Source organism: Cetorhinus maximus, chromosome 1 (genome assembly GCF_964194155.1).
Source record: "Cetorhinus maximus chromosome 1, sCetMax3.hap1.1, whole genome shotgun sequence".
NCBI lineage: Eukaryota > Metazoa > Chordata > Chondrichthyes > Lamniformes > Cetorhinidae > Cetorhinus > Cetorhinus maximus.
The window spans coordinates 210664180-210683453 of record NC_135879.1 but is presented as its reverse complement, the minus strand read 5'-3'; the positions used below and the strand labels follow the sequence as shown (position 1 = coordinate 210683453).

The following is a 19274-nucleotide window of genomic DNA, read 5'->3' as shown; positions in this document are numbered from 1 at the left end:
GAGGCAACATACCATCCTGGAGTCATGTTGACGGCCACAGCAGCGCCTATCTGTTCCCCTGACTATAGAATCACCTATTACTATTGCTCTTCCTCCCCTCCTGTACAGGCAGGCTGCTTGTGGTGCCAGAAGCTCGGCTCTGCACTCCCTGGAGGAACCAGCCTCCAAAATGGAATACCGATTTGCAAGCGGGACCCCGGAGACTCCTGAACTACCTGCCTGTTCCTCTTGGACTGCCTGGTGGTCACCCATTCCCTTCCTTCCTCAAATCCCTTCATCTTCGGTGTGACCACCTCTCTAAACGTGCTATCCACGATGCTCTCAGACTCGCGGATGCTTCACAGTGTCCCCAGCTGCCGTTCCAGCTCTGAAACCCGATCTTCCAGGAGCTGCAGCTGGACACACTTCCTGCACACATGCTGGTCCTGGGCACTGGAAATGCCCCCGGCTTCCCACGAGGAGCACACCATGGGTTTCAGCGCTCCTGCCATGACTTATCCCTTTAGTCCTGCAAGTTTATTTCCTTCAGTTTTCCATCCAAGTTTCTTTTGAAATCTTTATTTCCACATCTGCTCCCCTTGTGGGCAGTGAGCTCCAAGTCATTACCACTTTTTTTTTTAAAGTTCTACCTTTGGTCCCCCTGCATCTCCTGCCCAAAATCTTAAATGTGTCCCCTAGCTACCATCAGCTAATGGGAAGAGGTTTTTCCCCATCTACTTTATCTAAGCCTGTCATAATCTTATACATCTCTGTCAAATCTTCCCCTTACTTCACCTTTTGTTCCGAGGAGCACAATGCCAGCCTTTCCACCCTTAACTTGTAACTAAACCCTCATCCCTGGAACTATTTTGGTACGTCTGCTTTGCACCCTCTCAAGGACCTTCACATCTTGCTAATGTGTGGTGACCAGAACTGGATTCCGTTACTCTAGTTGGGGCCTAACCAGAGCTTTATAAAGGTTCAGCACAACTTCCCTGCTTTTGTACGCAATCCCTCTAATTATGAAGCTCAAGATCCCATGTGCTTTACTAACTGTGCTCTAAATATGCCCTGCTGCCTTGAAAGACCGTTGCACTTCTGCGTCCCTATATTCCCGCACACACTTTAGAATTGCGTCATTAAGTCTATATTGCCTCTTTCCCCCATCCCCTTTTCCAAAAAACATCACCTCTCACTTCTATCTGCCATTTGTCTACCTATTCTGCTAGCTTATATATGTCCTGTTGCAGGTAATTCATTATCATCTTCACTGTTTGCCACTCCTCCAAGTTTGGTATCATCAAGTATTGAAATTTTACCCTATTCCAAGATCCAAGTCATTTATATAGCAAAGGAGCAGTGGTCCTAGCACTGACACTTGGGGAGCACCACTGTGCACAACCCTCCAGTCTGAAAAACAACCATCTACCAACTGCTGCTTTCTGTCCTTATGCCAATTTTTTATCCAATTGCACAATGGTCATTCTATTCATTAGCCTCAATTTTGTTGAACAGCCTTTTATGTGGTACCTTGTTAAATGCTTCCTTCAAATCCATGTAGACAACATCCACCGCATTTCCTCCTTGCCTCTCTGTTACTTCATCAAAAAATTCTGTTAAATTAGCCAAGCATGACCTTTTACAAATCAGTGCTGGCTCTCCTTAATTAACTTAAAACTCTTCAAGTGCCTGTTGACTTTTTTGCACTGATTAAGGATTACAAAACCTTACCCAGCACTAGTGGTCTTACGTGTGTTGTTCAGCCCTTGGATGTAAGGACAGTATTTGAAAGATATGGCACAATTAGATGCAATTAGAAGAAACATGTGAGCACCCTCACTAGCAACATTGTGCTAATGGGTTGTAGGTCTGTGGAGTGCATTTGACCCCCATATTGTCAAAAAAAATTCTTAAAATGTGGAATATTGAATGCACACAACAGTACCAAGGGAGAAAAAAACAAAAAATTACTGCAGATGCTGGAAATCCAAAACAAAAACAGAATTACCTGGAAAAACTCAGCAGGTCTGGCAGCATCGGTGGAGAAGAAAAGAGTCGACGTTTCGAGTCCACATGACCCTTCAACAGAACTACCAAGGGAGATTGTTCTTGGAATGAAAATGCCGAAGTTACCAGTACTAACAATGTGATGAAGACAAGGAAGATCCATATGAATCACAGAATCTTTACAGTGCAGAAGGAGGCCATTCGGCCCATCACGACTACACTTTTTCTCTGAAAGAGCATTCCACCTAGTCCCACTCTCCTGCCTTATCCCCGTAATCTTGCACATTATTTCTTTTCAGGTAGCAATCCAATCCCCTTTTGAATACCTTTTGATATACAACCAGGCTATTGGGGAAATTGTACAATGATTCCGATAGCTATTAGAATGATTTCAACATGGAGAGTTGTAGTTAGGATTCAAATAGGTTAAGAAACATAAGACACAGGCGATACTTAAATCCTTGCAAATCCTGCTCCAGCATTCAATATGATCATAGCTGACTTTCAGATGTGACTTTCATTGAGGTCATTTTGTTATTGTGGCAGGAATAGCGTTTGATTGGAGAGATTCAACCATGGAGTTGCAACAAAGATAGGCAGAGATTTGGAAGATGATAGCATGTTCAAGGACTTTGAAAGAGAAAGGGAGCTTTGTGATGGGGCAGTAGTTTGCAAGGCCAGAATTGTCAGGTGTGGACTTTTTGAGGATGGTGCTTTTTAAATAGTGAAGGATAGTACCTGAAGCATGGGAAGCCGTTTATAATGTCAGCAAGAGGCTAGAAAGGAAAGTCAGTGATTTAATGGGAATGGGATCAAGAGCAGAAGGTGGTTCACGGACAAGTTGACCTCTGAGGAGTGATGGGGAAAGATAGGAAAGAAATTGGGGTTGAAGGAGAGAGGATGCAATACTTGATCTCCTATTAGGGAACCAGACAGGCCAGGTGACAGAAGTATGTGTAGGTGAACATTTTGGGTCCAGTGACTACAATGTCATTAGTTTTAAGTTAATTATGGATAAGGATAGGTCTGGTCCTCGAGTTGAGATTCTAAATTGGAGAAAGGCCAATTTTGTGGAAATGAGAAATGATCTAGGAAGAGTGGATTGGGATAAGTTGTTTTCTGGCAAGGATGTGTTCAGTAAGTGGAAGGCATTCAAAGGCGAAATTTTGAGAGTGCAGAGTTTGCATGTTCCTGTCAGGATTAAAGGCAAAGTTAACAGGCATCGGGAACCTTGGTTTTCAAGGGATATTGGCGATCTGGTTAAGAAGAAGAGAGAGGTGTATAGCAGGTATAGGCAACGAGGAGCAAATGAGGTACTTGTAAAGTATAGAAAATGTAAGAAAATAGTAAAGAAGGAAATCAGGAAGGCAATAAGAAGACATGAGGTTGCTTTGGCAGATAATGTGAAGGTAAACCCGAAGGGTTTCTACAAGTATATTAAGAGTAAAAGGATAGTAAGGGACACAATTGGTCCCCTTGAAGATCAGAGTGGTCGTCTAAGTGTGGAGCCTCACGAGATGGGGGAGATCGTAAACAGTTTTTTTGCATCAGTATTTACTCAGGAAACTGGCATAGTGTATAAGGAAGGAAGGGAAACAAGCAATAGTGTCATGAAACATATAGAGATTAAAGAGGAGGAGGTGCTGGCTGCCTTACAGCCAATAAAGGTAGATAAATCCCCCAGGCCTGACATGATATTCCCTCGGACCTTGAGGGAGACTAGTGTAGAAATTGCAGGGGCCCTGGCAGAAATACTTAAAATGTCCTTAGCCACGGGTGAGGTGCCGGAGGATTGGAGGGTAGCTCATGTTCCATTGTTTAAAAAAGGCTCCAAAAGTAAACCAGGTAATTACAGGCCAGTGAGCCTGACGTCAGTAGTAGGTAAATTATTGGAAGGTGTTCTGAGAGATCGGATATACAATTATTTGGACAGCCAAAGGCTGATTAAGGATAGTCAGCATGGCTTTGTGCGTGGTAGGTCGTGTTTAACGAACCTTGTAGAGTTTTCCGAGGAGGTTACCAAGAAAGTAGATGAAGGAAAGGCTGTGGATATTGTCTACATGGACTTTAGTAAGGCCTTTGACAAGGTCCCACATGGGAGGTTAGTTCAGAAGGTTCAGACACTTGGTATCCATGGAGAGGTTGTAAACTGGATTTGAAATTGGCTGTGTGGGAGAAGACAGAGTGGTAGTGGATGATTGCTTCTCAGACTGGAGGTCTGTGACTAGTGGTGTGCCTCAGGGATCTGTGCTGGGACCATTGTTGTTTGTTGTCTATATCAATGATCTGGATGATAATGTGGTAAATTGGATCAGCAAGTTTGCTGATGACACTAAGATTGGAGGTGTTGTGGACAGCGAGGAAGGCTTTCAAAGCTTGCAGAGGGATTTGGACCAACTGGAAAAATGGGCCAGAAAATGGCAGATGGAATTTAATGCAGAAAAGTGTGAGGTCTTGCATTTTGGAAGGACAAACCAAGGTAGGACATACACAGTAAATGGTAGGGCACTGAGGAGTGCGGAGGAACAAAGGGATGTGGGAGTTCAGATACATAATTCCCTGAAAGTGGCGTCACAGGTAGACAGGGTTGTAAAGAAAGCTTTTGGCATACTGGCCTTCATAAATCAAAGTATTGAGCATAGGAGTTGGGATGTTATGGTGAGGTTGTATAAGACATTGGTGAGGCCAACTTTGGAGTATTGTGCGCAGCTCTGGTTGCCTAACTACAGGAAGGATATACAGTAAGATTGAGAGAGTGCAGAGAAGATTTACTAGGCTGTTGCCGGGTCTTCAGGAGTTGAGTTACAGGGAAAGATTAAACAGGTTAGGACTTTATTCCTTGGAGCGTAGAAGAATGAGGGGAGATTTGATAGAAGTTTACAAAATTATGGGGGGTATAGACAGAGTAAATGCGAGTAGGCTCTTTCCACTTAGATTAGGAGAGATAAACACGAGAGGACATGGCTTTAGGGGGAAAGGTTTAGGGGGAACTTCTTCACTCAGAGTGGTGGGAGTGTGGAACAAGCTGCCATCTGACGTGGTAAATGCGGGCTCACTCTAAAGTTTTAAGAATAAATTGGATAGATACATGGATGGGAGAGGTCTGGAGAGTTATGGACTGGGTGCAGGTCAATGGGACTAGCAGAATAATATTTTGGCACAGACTAGAAGGGCCGAATGGCCTGTTTTTCTGTGCTGTAGTGTTCTATGGTTCTAAGGTTAGCTCAAATAGGAACCATGGGCCAGATTTGGTTCTGCAGTCAAACAGAAAGATGAGTGATTTGGTCGAAACAATGGATTATTTTAATTTAGTGACATTTAAATCCATGAGGTAATTGTATTTTTAGAGATGAGGGTGAAGGAGATGGCTGACAGTAGACAAAAGGAGCTAGGGATTACCTTTTTTCTTTCAAGGATGATATTTGGAGTAGTAAGCCGTTTCGGCAGAGTAGTGCAAGCCGTGTGGTGCTTGATGTGATCCAGTCATCTCTTGTTAAAACAATTGTGTGCCAGGTATGGTCAAGCCTTTCTTTGCCCCTTGAATTGGAAGGAATGAAGATGGGGAATGACCAGCTTGGAAGAGAATAAGGGTTTCACTGGCTTTTATTAGTTTTTATAAATACCCTATATATGCTCTCAATCCAGGTATCATACTTAATCCATATCATGCTTATTCCACACCTCTAATGCGGTGTCATGAACTACAAAAAGCATTTATTCTCCACAATTGAACTTCAACACGTACTGTTTGCAAAGTCCTGTGTTGTGTTTACAAATCCTGTGATCTGATTGAAGTGATATTACATCATGGCCATATTTAAATAAGTCACATATGGTTTGAACAGACACCCACTGGGTGCAAATTTATACATACTGATTTTTTTTTAAAGTAGAGGCCTTATTGGGGTTTGCCAGCAATGTATTCGGATACCCTTATTACTCTTATTACTCTGAACAGAGAATTTGCCTCTTATTTCAGATTGCGGCACAGGGCTTCTGGTGTATAGGCTTATGTATTTTTCAACCTGATTGTTGCAGTGTGAATTTAGGCCACTTGAGAGCAATATGCACCTTGTAAAATAATTGACTGGTACAAAGTGACGAATTTGCACTAAGTGTGCTTAAATTTGCTATGCAATCCAATTTTACCATGATTGACTCCTGCTGTATGGAATAAGAAAGATCTATACAAGACAGCCTGTAAAATCCCAGTCATTATGCTGATGTTGCTGTAAAAGTCAAAAGCTGTGTTCCCAATTATTTTCAAAACTTGTCATTGCACCTCATATAATGAATTCTGCCAAGGGGAAATGCTGATATGAGGCTGCCCAACAAGGTGCTGAGCAACCAGTTTATGTAAACTAGAATTCTCTCTCCCTGCGACAGTTTCCCTTTTTGATTCTGGATCTGAAACTTTGCCAGAGTTAGCCTGTCCATTGCTTGTTACTGATATCTTAATGTTAAACAAGTAATAAAAACTTGGAATAGTACCTGCTCTAGCAAAGTGTTGCTGGACGTTAGTGAATTTAAGATCATATCATATATTCAGGGTTGGGAGCAAAAGTTCTGCTGAAGACAAAAGCTGTTGAGTAAGTTCCTTTTTTATATTGTTAGGTTATATTGGATTTCATCTTGATTTTGTAGAGGATGACATCTATGGACTTGCAAGATGTGTCAGTTCAGCTGAACAACAAGATATCTTCTATCAAAAGATCCATGCAGCTGAAGAACATGTGTAGGTTGAATGTGACTTTCAGCTCTCTATATTTAATTATAAAATTGGCTAAGCTTTAACGAATAAAATTTGAAAATTGAGTTTACCTTAAAACTCTTCAAATGTGGATTGCTTTGAAAAAGTGGTAATATTGTGCATAATTGTATGTCACTCTGTAGTCTTAAGTTGGGTAAATAAATTTTTGGAATAAGGCCTCAAAACGTTGGGAATAGAGTAGAGTTATATAGTTATTTACAGCATAGAAGGAACCAATCAAGCCATCGAACAATCCAGCCAGTTCCATTCCACCACCCTGCAAGTTTATTTCCTTCAGGTGCCCATCAAATTTCCGTTTGAAATCATTGATCATCTCTGCTTCCACTGCTCTCATGGGCAGAGAGTTCCAGGTCGTCATTGCCATTCTCTGCGTTTTTTTAAAAAAAAACATTCACCCTTATTCCACTTTCATCTATTGCCAAAGATCTTAAATCTGTGACTCTAGTCCATGTACCATTAGTTAATGGAAACAGTTTTTCTTAGTTTTTCTTTGTCTCCTTTACTAAGCCTGTCATAATCTTGTGTACAGTGTTATCAAATCTCCCCTCAACCTCCTTTGTTCCAAGGAGAACAACGCAGGTTTCTCCAACCTAACCTTTAAAACCTCTCATCCCTGGAACCGTTCTGGTAAATCTCCTCTCACCCTCTCAAAAGATCTTTGCATCCTTCCTAAGGTGTGATGACCAGAACTGGAAGTGATACTCTAGCTGGGGCCTAATCGGAGGTTTATAAAGATTCAGAATGATTTCCCTGCTTCTGTACTGAATGCCTCAATTTATGAAGCCCAAGATCCTATATGCTTTGCTAGCCACTCCCTCTATGCCTTGCCACCTTCAAAGGATCCAAAAGTCTCTCTATCCATGAATACGCTTTAGAATTGTGCCGCTAATTCTATATTGCCTTTCCCTATATCTTCTACCAAAATGCATCACCTTAACTTCTCTGTATTCCATCTGCCACTTATCTGCTCATTCTGCTAGCCTATTTTATGCTCTGTTGCAATTGATTCATAAAGTCCTCGTTGTTTGCCACTACTCCAAGTTTGCTATGTTATAATGTGGCAGATGATGTGTGTCAGGTGGACCGAATCCACAAGGGAAACCTGGTCACACTATCGCAACTGTTTTGCAATTAATATTTATTATGAGATATGTACACTGAATTCAGAAGTAATAAGTCCACCAAGATCTTGAGATTTTAAAAATTAAATTAAAATATTTATTAACAAAATACAAAAGATTTCAAGTACATACATAAGACTACATCTACTTACTACTATAATAACTCGTAAAATTCCTAATTAACCTGACCCCAGTTACACTCCCTTTAAGGCAATGGTCCAAAATAGATTTTAGATTTGAAACAGAACCAGTACGTTAACACAATACCCACTTGACAGTGAAATTCCAAATGGCTTTTCCCAAACTTCAGTTTCGTTATATAGAAGACTTATGCACAAATGCTGGAGGCTTCATTAAGGCTCTTTCATACACACTCTTGTTAGATCTTACATGGCCTTCTAACACACAGCCTTTCATCTTTCATTCTTCTTTTACATATGTTTCTCTTTTTAATATGTAAATTCTATTGTTCCATATGTCTTTGAAACTGTATCTTCCTCATAATATAAAACTTCCATATTGCCAATATTGTCAGTAACCTTTGGGGAAAAATAAACACATTCCTTAGCCATTGCTTATCTGGCTAGTTGTAAACAGATAACGACCCCTTTGAAATTCAAATAATACCTTTTTTTAATTGAAAAATGCAAATTCCCGTCACACCTTACATGCTAAGCCAGCATCCATGTTTACTCATTAGCATATCAAGCATTTAGCTTTTAATGATTTCAAGCTTGCAGTCTACTTGAATCCAAATGTAATTAAATCACACAGAGACCCAACTATACTTACCCGCATAAACCTACTTCACAATAAACAAAATTATTATGAAAATTATTATACTTTCTTCACAGATATCAGCAAATATTGTATTTATAAATGGCATAAAAAGCGGTGATTCTGGACCTGAACCCTGGAGAACATCACTGTCTACCATCCTCCGGTCTGAAAAATAACCATTTACCACGACTTCTGTTTGCTGTCCTTAAGCCAATTTTTTAATCAAAGTTGTCACTGACCCTCCAATTCCATGAGACGCAATTTTGTTAACTAGCCTTTATGTAGTACTTTATCAAATATTTTCTTAAAATCCATATAGCCAACATCGTTTTTTAACACTTTTTAACATTTTAACAACATTCCCTTTTTTTAATCCTCTCATGGGGTGTGGGCCTCACTGGCAAGGCCAGTCATCAACCTTCTCTGTTATTTAATCAAAAAGTTAGATTAGTTGATCATTATTTGCCTTTCCAAATCCATGCTGGCTATCCTTAATTAACTCGAGCAACAGGCATTTGGAGAGATTTTTTTTACCCTAGATTATTGTTCCTAAACATTACCCGCCACTGATGTTAAACTAACTGGCCTGTAGTTGCTTGGACTGTCCTTATACCCTTTCTTGAACAAGGATATCATGTTTGCCATTGTCCAATCCTCTGGCACCTCCTTCCCCACCCCCCCAACTCCCACTTCTCTCAGCAATCTGGAAGGAGTGTGTGAGAGGAGGACCCTAGGTAAGGCAGTCAGCAGCACCTAGAGGTGAGTGCAAGAGGAGGATCTAGCATCTAGTCTATACTCAAGTAGGAGTAAGAGTAAAATAAAAGCAAGGGCTCATATTCTATTTAGTTAAGATATGTCTGGGGAGCTCAGTCCCATGATTTGCACATCCTGCTCTATGTGGGAAATCCTAGACGCTCCTGGCGGTCTGGATAACCATGTGTGCAGGAGGTGCCTCCAACTGGAGCAACTTGAGCTCCAGGCTTTGGATCTTGAGTGGCAGCTGGGGGCACTATGGTGCATTCATGAGGCTGAGAGGTTCATGGGTAGCACGTTTCAGGACACGGTCACCCCGCAACTTCAGAAAGTGCAAACAGAGAATGGGTGACCACCAAACAGAAGAAGGGGATCAGGCAGGTAGTGGGGGAATCCCCTGATTGCATCTTGCTCGTAAACCGTTTATCGGCCTTGGAAAATGGAGAGAGTGATGGTTCCTCTGAAGGCCAACCAGAGCAAAAGTCATGGCACTGTGGGTGGTCCAGCTACTCAGGGTGGGAGGATGAAGTGTGGAAGGGCAATAGCGGTGGGAGATTCGTTAGTGAGGGGAGTAGACAGGTGCTTCTGCGGCTGTAGACGTGCCTCCAGGATGGTATGTTGCCTCCCGGGTGCCAGGGTCAAGGATGTTACGGAATGGCTGCAGGACATTCTGAAGGGGGAGGGTGAACAGCCAGAGGTCGTGGTCCATGTTGGGACCAATGACATAGGAAGAAAGACAAATGAGGACTTTACGGAGTTAGGTAGGAAATTGAAAAGCAGGACTTCAAAGGTAGCAATCTCTAGATTACTCCTAGTGCCATGTAGTAGTGAGTCTAGGAACAGAAGGATAGAGCAGATGCGTGCATGGCTGGATAGATGGTGCAGGAGAGAGGGCTTTAGATTCCTTGGGCATTGGGACCGTTTCTGGGGTGGTGGGACCTGTACAAGTTGGACTGGATACACCTGAACAGGGACGGGAGCAACACCCTCGTGGCGAGGTTTGCTGATGCTGTTGGGGCGGATTTAAACTAATTTGGCAGGGAGGTTGGATCCTGCAAAGTAATTCAGAGGGGAGAAAAGCTGAAATGCAATTAGAAGTTAAAATGCTTGTAATTGAGTCTGGAAGGCAGAGGAAACATAGGCTGGATAAGAAAGAAGTGAGTTTAGCAAGTCTAAATGGAATATATTTGAATGCAAAGAGCCGGAGGAATAAGACAGATGAGCTGAGGGCACAGATAGGCACGTGGGAGTATGATGTCATAGCTATGACGAGACTTGGCTAAAAGAAGGGCAGGATTTGCAGCTTGACATTCCTGGTTATAGGGTATTCAGATGGAGGAGAGGGGGAATAGAAGAGGAGCAGGGGGGTTGCAATATTGATCAAGGAATCAATTATAGCAGAGAGGAGGGATGATATCTTGGAAGGATCATCCAATGAAGCCATATGGGTAGAAGTAAAAAACGCAAAAGGGGCAAACACGCTGTTGGGTGTGTACTATAGCCCCCCAAGCAGTCAGGGAGAGATAGAGGATCAAATATGTAATCAAATTTCAGAGAAGTGTAAGAATAATAGGGCAGTAATAGTAGGGGATTTTAACTACCCAAATATTAACGGGCAGTTTTAGTGTGCAAGGTAGGGAAGGAACAACATTCTTAAGTTGCATCCAGGAGAACCTTTTTAGCCAGTACATAGAAAGCCCAACAAGGGAGGGGGCAGTTCTGGACTTAATCTTTGGAAATGAGCCCGGGCTAGTGGAAGCATATCAGTATCAGTAGGGGAGCATTTTGGAGATAGTGACCATAACTCAGTTAGATTTAGGATAGTTATGGAAAAGGATAAGATTAGGCCAGGAATAAAAATTCTAAACTGGGGAAAGGCTAGTTATACTAAGATGAGATGTGATTTGGCCCAAGTGACTGGGAGCAGCTACATGCAGATAAAACTGTGTCAGAGCATTGGAGGCACTCAAGGAGGAAATGGCGAGAGTACAGGGCAAATATGTTCCCGTAAAGATAAGCAGGAAGACCAAGTCCGGAAAACCCTGGATGTAAAGGGACATAAAGGTTAGGATTAAGATAAAAAGAGAAGCTTATGGCAGAAACCGAGAATATGGCAGACTGTTCAGAGGAGTATAAAAAGTGCAGAGGGGAACTTGAAAAGGAAAGCTAAGAGAATACATGAGAAAGTGTTGGTGGGTAGAATAAAGGAAAACGCAAAGGGGTTTTTTAAATATATAAAGAGCAAGAAAATAACTAGGGGAAGAGTAGGGCCAATTAGGGACCATAGAGGTAATGTGTGTGTGGACCGGGAAAACATGAGTGCGGTCCTCAATGAATACATTGCGTTGGCCTTCACAATGGAAAAGGGTGGCGCACATATAGATATCAGGGTTGGGGACTGAAATATTAGAGGAAATTAACATAGAGAGAGAGGACGTACTAGTGGGTTTAGTGACCTTAAAAGTGGATAAATCCGCAGGCCCGGATGAGGTGTACCCCAGGCTGTTGAGGGAGGCAAGGGAAGAGATATCGGGGGCCCTGGCAGTAATTTTCAGATCCTCTCTGGCCACAAGTGAGGTGCCATAGGACTGGAGGCTCTGCAAACGTTGTCCCGTTATTAAAAAAGGAGAAGGGGATAGACCAGGAAATTACAGGCTAGTCAGTCTAACCTCGGTGGTGGGGAAGGTACTAGAACGAATTCTGAGGGACAGAATATATCTGCACTTGGAGAGAGACAGACTAATCAGGGATAGTCAGCATGGATTTGTTAAGGGAAGTTTGCGGATGACACAAAAATTGGTAGGGTGGTAAATAGGGAGGAGGATAGTCATAAACTGCAGGAGGATATCATTGGACTGGCCAGGTGGGCAGAGCAGTGGCAAATGGAATTCAACCTGGAAAAGTGAGGTAATGCACTTGGGGAGGGCTATCAAAGCAAGGGCTTACAATATGAATGGTAGGACCCTGGAAAGTACTGAAGAGCAGAGGGACCTTGGTGTGCATATCCATAGATTCCTGAAGGTAGCAGGGCAGGTAGATAAGGTGGTTCAGAAGGCATAAGGGAAATCTGCCTTTATTAGCCGAGGCATAGAATACAAGAGCAGGGAGGTTATGCTGGAACTGTATAAAATGCTGGTTAGGCCACAACTGGAGTACTGCGTGCAGTTCTGGTCACCACATTATAGGAAGGAAGCACCTCATCTTCCGACTAGGTACTTTACAGCCTTCCGGACTGAATATTGAGTTCAACAATTTTAGATCATGAACTCTCTCCTCCATCCCCACCCCTTTTCCGATCCCCCTTTTTTCCAATAATTTATATAGATTTTTCTTCTCCCACCTATTTCCATTATTTTTAAATTGTTTCCATTGTTTTATCTTTGCCTTTTAGCCTATTTCGATCCCTTCCCCCCCACTCCATCCCCACTAGGGCTATCTGTACCTTTATTATCACATTCCTTAGATAATATCACCAGCTTCAACACCTCTTTGTCCTTTTGTCTATGACATCTTTTGGTTATCTCCACCTATCACTGGCCCTCTATCCAGCTCTACTTGTCCCACCCCCCCTTAAACCAGCTTATATTTCACTTCTCTTCTATTTTTCCTTAGTTCTGTTGAAGAGTCATAAGGACTCAAAACGTTAACTGTGTTCCTCTCCGCAGATGCTGTCAGACCTGCTGAGTTTTTCCAGGTATTTTTGTTTTTGTTTTGGATTTCCAGCATCCGCAGTTTTTTGCTTTTATCTATAGGAAGGATGTGGTTGCACTGGACAGGGTGCAGAGGAGATTTACTAGGATGCTGCCTGGGCTGGAGGGTCTGAGCTATGAGGAAAGATTGAATAGGCTGGGGTTGTTTTCCTTGGAGCAACAAAGGTTGAGAGGACCTGATAGACGTGTATAAGATTATGAAGGGCATAGATAGGGTGGATAGGAAGGCACTTTTTCCATTAGTAGAGGGGTCAATAACCAGGGGACATAGATTTAAGGTAAGAAGTAGAAGGCTAAGAGGGGAGTTGAGGAGAAATCTTTTTCACCCAGAGGTTGGTGGGAGTCTGGAACTCTCTGCCTGAAATGGTGGTTGAATCAGAAACTTGTAATATTTAAATATTTAGATATTCACTTGCGTTGCCATAGCCTCCAGGGCTATGGGCAAAGCGCTGAAAAATGGGCTTAGTGAAGTCAGATCTTTGACCTGCATGGACACAATGGGCCGAATGGCCTCCTCCTGTGCTGTAGACTACCGAGTCTAGTCCATCTGGACCAGGTGACTTATCCACTCAAAGTATAGCCAACCTTTCTGGTATCTCCTGCCTCTCAATTATCACTCCCATTCATTATCTGTACCTCTACCATTTCCGTTTCTACCAAAGTTTTGTCAGCATCCTCTTCCTTAGTAAACACAGATACAAGTTACTCATTTAAGTATTCTAGCCTTGCCCTGCGCCTCAAAGCATATATCACTGTCTTTGCCCTAGTAGCACCCACTCTACTTCTTACGGCCCACTTACTTATTTACATGCTGGTAGAAGATTTTTAGATCCCCTTTCGTGTTGGCTGTCTCTTAACACACTGCAGATAAATAAATATGACACAGATGGTTTAGTGCCCAAACCTCACTCACACGGTATCCTGACCTTTTTATGCAACTTTTGTTGCCTACTTTGGTATTTTTTTCATTTACTGCAGAGCAGTGACACATTTACTACTGATCCTACAGCTTTATTGTTACATCTATGGCCTTAATAAATGCAATTTTATTTGTTCGATCGTGAATTTTTCTGATGAGGAAATGCTTTTTTTCTGCTATTTTATTCATTGCTCCCTCTCCTCGCGCTAGTTTTAATGTAAGTTGTGAATGTTTCTGTCATTAGGTAGTGACCCTTCACTTACAAAAGTTCTGCAGAAGATTGGGCTAGAATTGTCTAGCATTCGGGATACCCTGGATATTTTTCAGATGCAGATACTACAGCAGCGAACTGAACTGAAATCTCTTCAGGTGAAGCCATTCTATTCATTTGCAAAGGGATTGGATTCTATTGCCAATTAGGAATATCTTCAGATATGTATAGTCTCTCTTTTTATTAACAGTCGTTAAATTTTAATAAAGTTGAATATTTTCTGTTAAATGAAAAGCATTCCAAGCAATTATTTACATCAATTCTTAATTAAATACCATGTGGTGGAGAACGTGGATTCACAACTGTAATTCTGCATATTTTGAGTTTCTGATCTAAAAGTACAGTTGGAACTCAGTGCGGTGGGGCAGGTGAGCAGAGGAGAGTGTGGCATTGCAATGCACCCCTTATGTTTTCCTTGTATATCAATTTTTATGGTCTCATTTAGACCTGTTGAGTTTTGTAAAACAGGTCCTCATTCTCTGCTTCAAGCCCAAATTCAAAATTCTCCCAGAAAGATTGTTTCAATGCACAAAATCAATGAACGAAATGTTAGAAATTGTGAACCCCTCTCCATTTAGTAATTCAACCCCACTTTTAAATAAAAGATCATGCATTTTAACCCCACTCAACAACTTGAATTTATATAAACACTTTTTTAATGTTGTAGAACATTACCAAAGCACTTCACAGGAGTGTTATCAAACAAAATTTAACAAAGAGTTGTGTTAGGACAGATGAAGATGGGTTTAGGGAGGAAATTCTAGAGCTGAGGGCATGGCAACTGAAAGCATGCCTGCTAATGGTAGAGCAGTTAAAATTGGTGATGCACAAGAGGCCAGAGTTGTAGGTTTGTAGGCCTGGAGGAGGTTACAGAGATGACAGAGTGGAGCCATTGGGAGGATTTGAAAATGAGAATTTTTGACTTTTTCCCAAGTTTCCAAATAAAACTGGCGATATACCTCTGTTCTTCACCCGTATTTTTCTGACTTTGTTAAATTATTACCTCAAACTATTCGGGAAAAATTGAAGTGTTTCTAATGAGTTTGGCATGAACAGCCACACTTGCTTCTACCGTTGTACTTGGGGTGTCAATAACAAGGAATAAAACCGGATGGACCACCCGGCATCGACCTAGGCACCGGAAACAACAACAGCAAGCCTGTTGACCTCCTTACAAACATCTGGGGGCTTGAATCAAAATTGGGAGAGCTGTCTCACAGACCAGTCAAGCAACAGACCGACAATGTCATACTCACAGAATCAGACCTTAGAGAAAATTCCCAGACACCTCCATGTTGGACATCACTTGGAGGAGGCACTAAGAGTGGCAAGGGCACAAAATGTATTCTGGGTGGGGGACTTCAATGTCCATCACCAAGAATGGCTTGGGAGCACCATGACACACTGAGCTGGCCAAGTCCTAAAGGACATAGCTGCTAGACTGGGTCTGCAGCAGGTGGTAAGTGAATCTGCAAGAGATTCCTCACCAACCTGCCTGCCACAGATGTATCTGTCCATGGTACTATCAGTAGGAGTGACCACCACACAGTCCTTGTGGAGACGAAGTCTCATCTTCACATTCAGGATACCCTCCATCGTGGCGATAATGCCACACAACGTGCTAAGTGGGATAGACTTTGAACAGATCTAGCAACTCAAGGCCTGGCGACCATGAGGCGATGTGGGCCGTCAGCAGCAGCACAATTGTACTCAACCACAATCTGTAACCTCATGGCCCAGCATATCCCCGACTCTACCGTTACCACTAAACCAGGGGATCAATCCCGATTCAATGAAAAGTGCAGGAGAGCATGCCAGGAGCAGCATCAGGCATACCTAAAAATGAGGTGTCAACCTGGTGAAGCGACAACATAGGACTACTTGCGTGCCAAACAGCATAAGCAGCAAGTAATAGACAGAGCTAAGTGCTCCCACAACCAACGGAATAGTTCTAAGCTCTGCAGTCCTGCCACATCCAGTCGTGTATGGTGGTGGACAATTAAACAACTCATCCTCCAATGATGGAGGAGCCCAGCACATCCGTGCAAAAGATAAGGCTGAAGCATTCGCAACAATCTTCAGCCAGAAGTGCTGAGTGGTTGATCCATCTCTGCCTCCTCCAGAGGTCCCCAGCACCATAGATGCCAGTTTTCAGCCAATTCAATTCACTCCACGTGATATCAAGAATGTCTGAAGGCACTGGATACTGCAAAGGCTGTAGGCCATGACAATATTCTGGCAAGAGTACTGAATGCCTGTGCTCCAGAACTTGCTGTGCCCTAGCCAAGCTGTTGAGAACCAAGAGGAATACAGAAGATTCAGAGGAGAGGTGAAAAAGCATATTCCAGCAGCTAAGAGGGATTATGAGAAAAGATTGGTAGCCAACATAAAGGGGAATCCTAAAGTCTTCTATAGGCATATAAATAGTAAAAAGGTAGTAAAAGGAGGATTAGGGACGTAAAAGGGAATTTATACCTGGACGAAGGGGTCATGGCTGGGGTATTAAATTAATACTTTGCATCTATCTTTACCAAGGAGGTAGATGCCACCCAAGCTATGGTGACAGATGAGGAAATTCACTAGAAGAGCTCAAAATTGATGAGGAAGTGTTGAATTGACTGTTGGTACTTAAAGTTGACAAGGCACCAGGACCAGATGAGATGCATCCATGGATATTGAAGGAAGTGTAAGTAGAAATTGCAGGGGCACTAGCCATAACAATTCGATCTTCCCTAGACTCGGGTGGTGCCAGAGGATTAGAGAATTGCAAACATTATGCCCTTGTTCAAAAAAGATTGTAAGGATAAGCCCAGCAATTATAGACCAGTCAGTTTAACTTCAGTGGTGGGCAAGATTCTAGAAACAATTATTTGGAATAGAATTAGTAGTCACATGGAAAAATATGGGTTGATGAGGAACAGCCAGCCTGGATTTCTAAAGGGGAAATAGTGTTTAACTAACTTGCTGGAACCTTTTGAAGAGGTAACAGAAAAGGTCGATGAGGGTAATGCTGTTGATGTGGTGTACATGGACTTTGCAAAGTCATTTCATGGAGTGCCACACAACCGACTTCTGAGAAAAATTATTGCTCTTGGAATAAAAGGGGCAGTAACAATGTGGATACAAAATTAGCTGAAAAATAGGAAGCAGAGAATAATAGTTAATGGATATTTTTTGGGCTGGGAGAAGGTTAGTAGTGGAGTTCCTCAGGGGTCGTTTTTGGGACCCTTGCTTTTGTTGATATGTATTAATGATCTAGATCTTGGTGTGCAGGGGACAATTTCAAAGTTTGCGGATGCTATGAAGCTTGGGATTGTTGTAAACTGAGGACGACGGTGTGGAACTTTAAGAGTACATAGACAAGTTGGTGGAGTGGCCAGATAGGTGCCAGATGAAGTTCAATGCAGAGAAGTGTGAGGTGATGCATTTTGGTAGGAAGAACGTGGACAGACAATATAAAATAAGGGATGAAATTTTGAAGTGGGTGCAGGAGCAGAAAGACTTGGATGTACATGTGCATAGATCATTGAAGGTGGCAGGACAGGCAGAGAGAGCAGTTGATAAAGCATATAGTATCCAGGGCTTTATTAATAGGGGCATAGAGTACAAGAGCAGGGAGATTATGCTGGATTTATATGACACTTGTTAGATTTCAGCTGGAATATTGTGTACAGTTCTGGGCATCATATTATAGGAAGGATGTGAACACATTGGAGAGAGTGCAGAAGAGGTTTACAAGAATAGTTCCAGGGATGAGAAACTTCAGCTATGAGGATAGATTGGTGAGGTTGGGACTGTTCTCCTTGGAGAGAAGAAGGCTGAGAAAAGATTTGTTAGAGATGTTCAAAATCATAAGGGGGTTGGACAGAGTAGATAGAGAGAAGGTGTTCCCACTCGTGAAAGGATCAAGAACAGATTTAAAGTGATTTGCAAAAGAAGCAAGTGTAACCACAACGAGTGGTTCGGGTCTGGAATGCACTGCCTGGAAGTGCGGTGGAGGCAGGTTCAATCGAGGCATTCAAGAGGACATTACTTGATTGTTTCTATTCAAATGTGCATGGGTATGGGGAAAAGGCAGGCCAATGGCACTAGGTCATAATGCTTATTTGGAGAGCTGGTGCAGACATGATGGGCTGAATGGCTGCCTCCTGTGCTGTTAAGATTTTGTGACTCTGTTCCTGTAGAGCTACAACACAGGCATCTACCCAGCAATGTAGAAAATTGCCCAGGTGTCCTGTACACACACACAGCAGGACAAATCCAACCCAGCCAATTACTGCCCCATCAGTTTACTCTCAATCATCAGTAAAGTGATGGAAGGGGTCACAAACAGTGCTCTCAGGGGGCACTTGCTTAGCAATAACCTGATGCTCAGTTTGGGTTCTGCCAGGGTCACTCAACTTCTGACCTCATTACAGCCTTGACTCAAACATGGACAAAAGAGCTGAACTCCAGAGGTGTGGTGAGGGTGACTGCCCTTATGTCAAGGCAGCATTTATCTGAGTGCGGTGTCAAGGAGCCCTAGCAAAACTGAAGTCAATGGAAATCAGGGAAAACTCTCTACTGGTTGTGAGTCATACATAGCACAAAGGAAGATGGTTGTGGTTGCTGGAGATCAATTAGCTCTGTTCCAAGACATCACTGCAGGTGTTCCTCAGGGTCGTGTCCTATAGGCACAACCATTTTCAGCTTCATCAATGACCTGCCTTCCATCATAAGGTCAGATGGGGATGTTCACTGATGATTGCACAATGTTCAGCACCATTCATGACTCCTCAGATACTGAAGCAGTCCATGTCCAAATACAGCAAGACCTGGACAATATCTAGACTTGGGCTGACAAGTGGCAAGTAACATTTGTGCCACACTGGTAATGACCATCTCCAACAAGAGAGAATCCAACCATCAATCCTTGACATTCAATGGCATTTCCATCGCTGAATCCCCCATTAACATCCTGGGG

At 42.6% G+C, this 19274-nt stretch overlaps 1 protein-coding gene across 3 annotated transcripts in view; it reads left to right on the top strand.

Annotated features, from left to right (window-relative positions):
- Positions 1-19274, top strand: part of ska1 (spindle and kinetochore associated complex subunit 1) — a 46017-nt gene that overhangs the window by 8654 nt on the left and 18089 nt on the right. Inside the window, exons 2-3 of one of the 3 annotated variants that reach the window (XM_078552609.1) lie at positions 6601-6721; positions 14285-14409. In XM_078552609.1, coding sequence (XP_078408735.1) covers positions 6634-6721; positions 14285-14409 — 213 coding nt within the window. In that variant the 5' untranslated portion in view covers positions 6601-6633. Of the gene's footprint in view, positions 1-6600; positions 6726-14284; positions 14410-19274 lie in introns of all 3 variants that reach the window. The other 2 variants (XM_078552593.1, XM_078552603.1) reach the window with 2 other exon arrangements.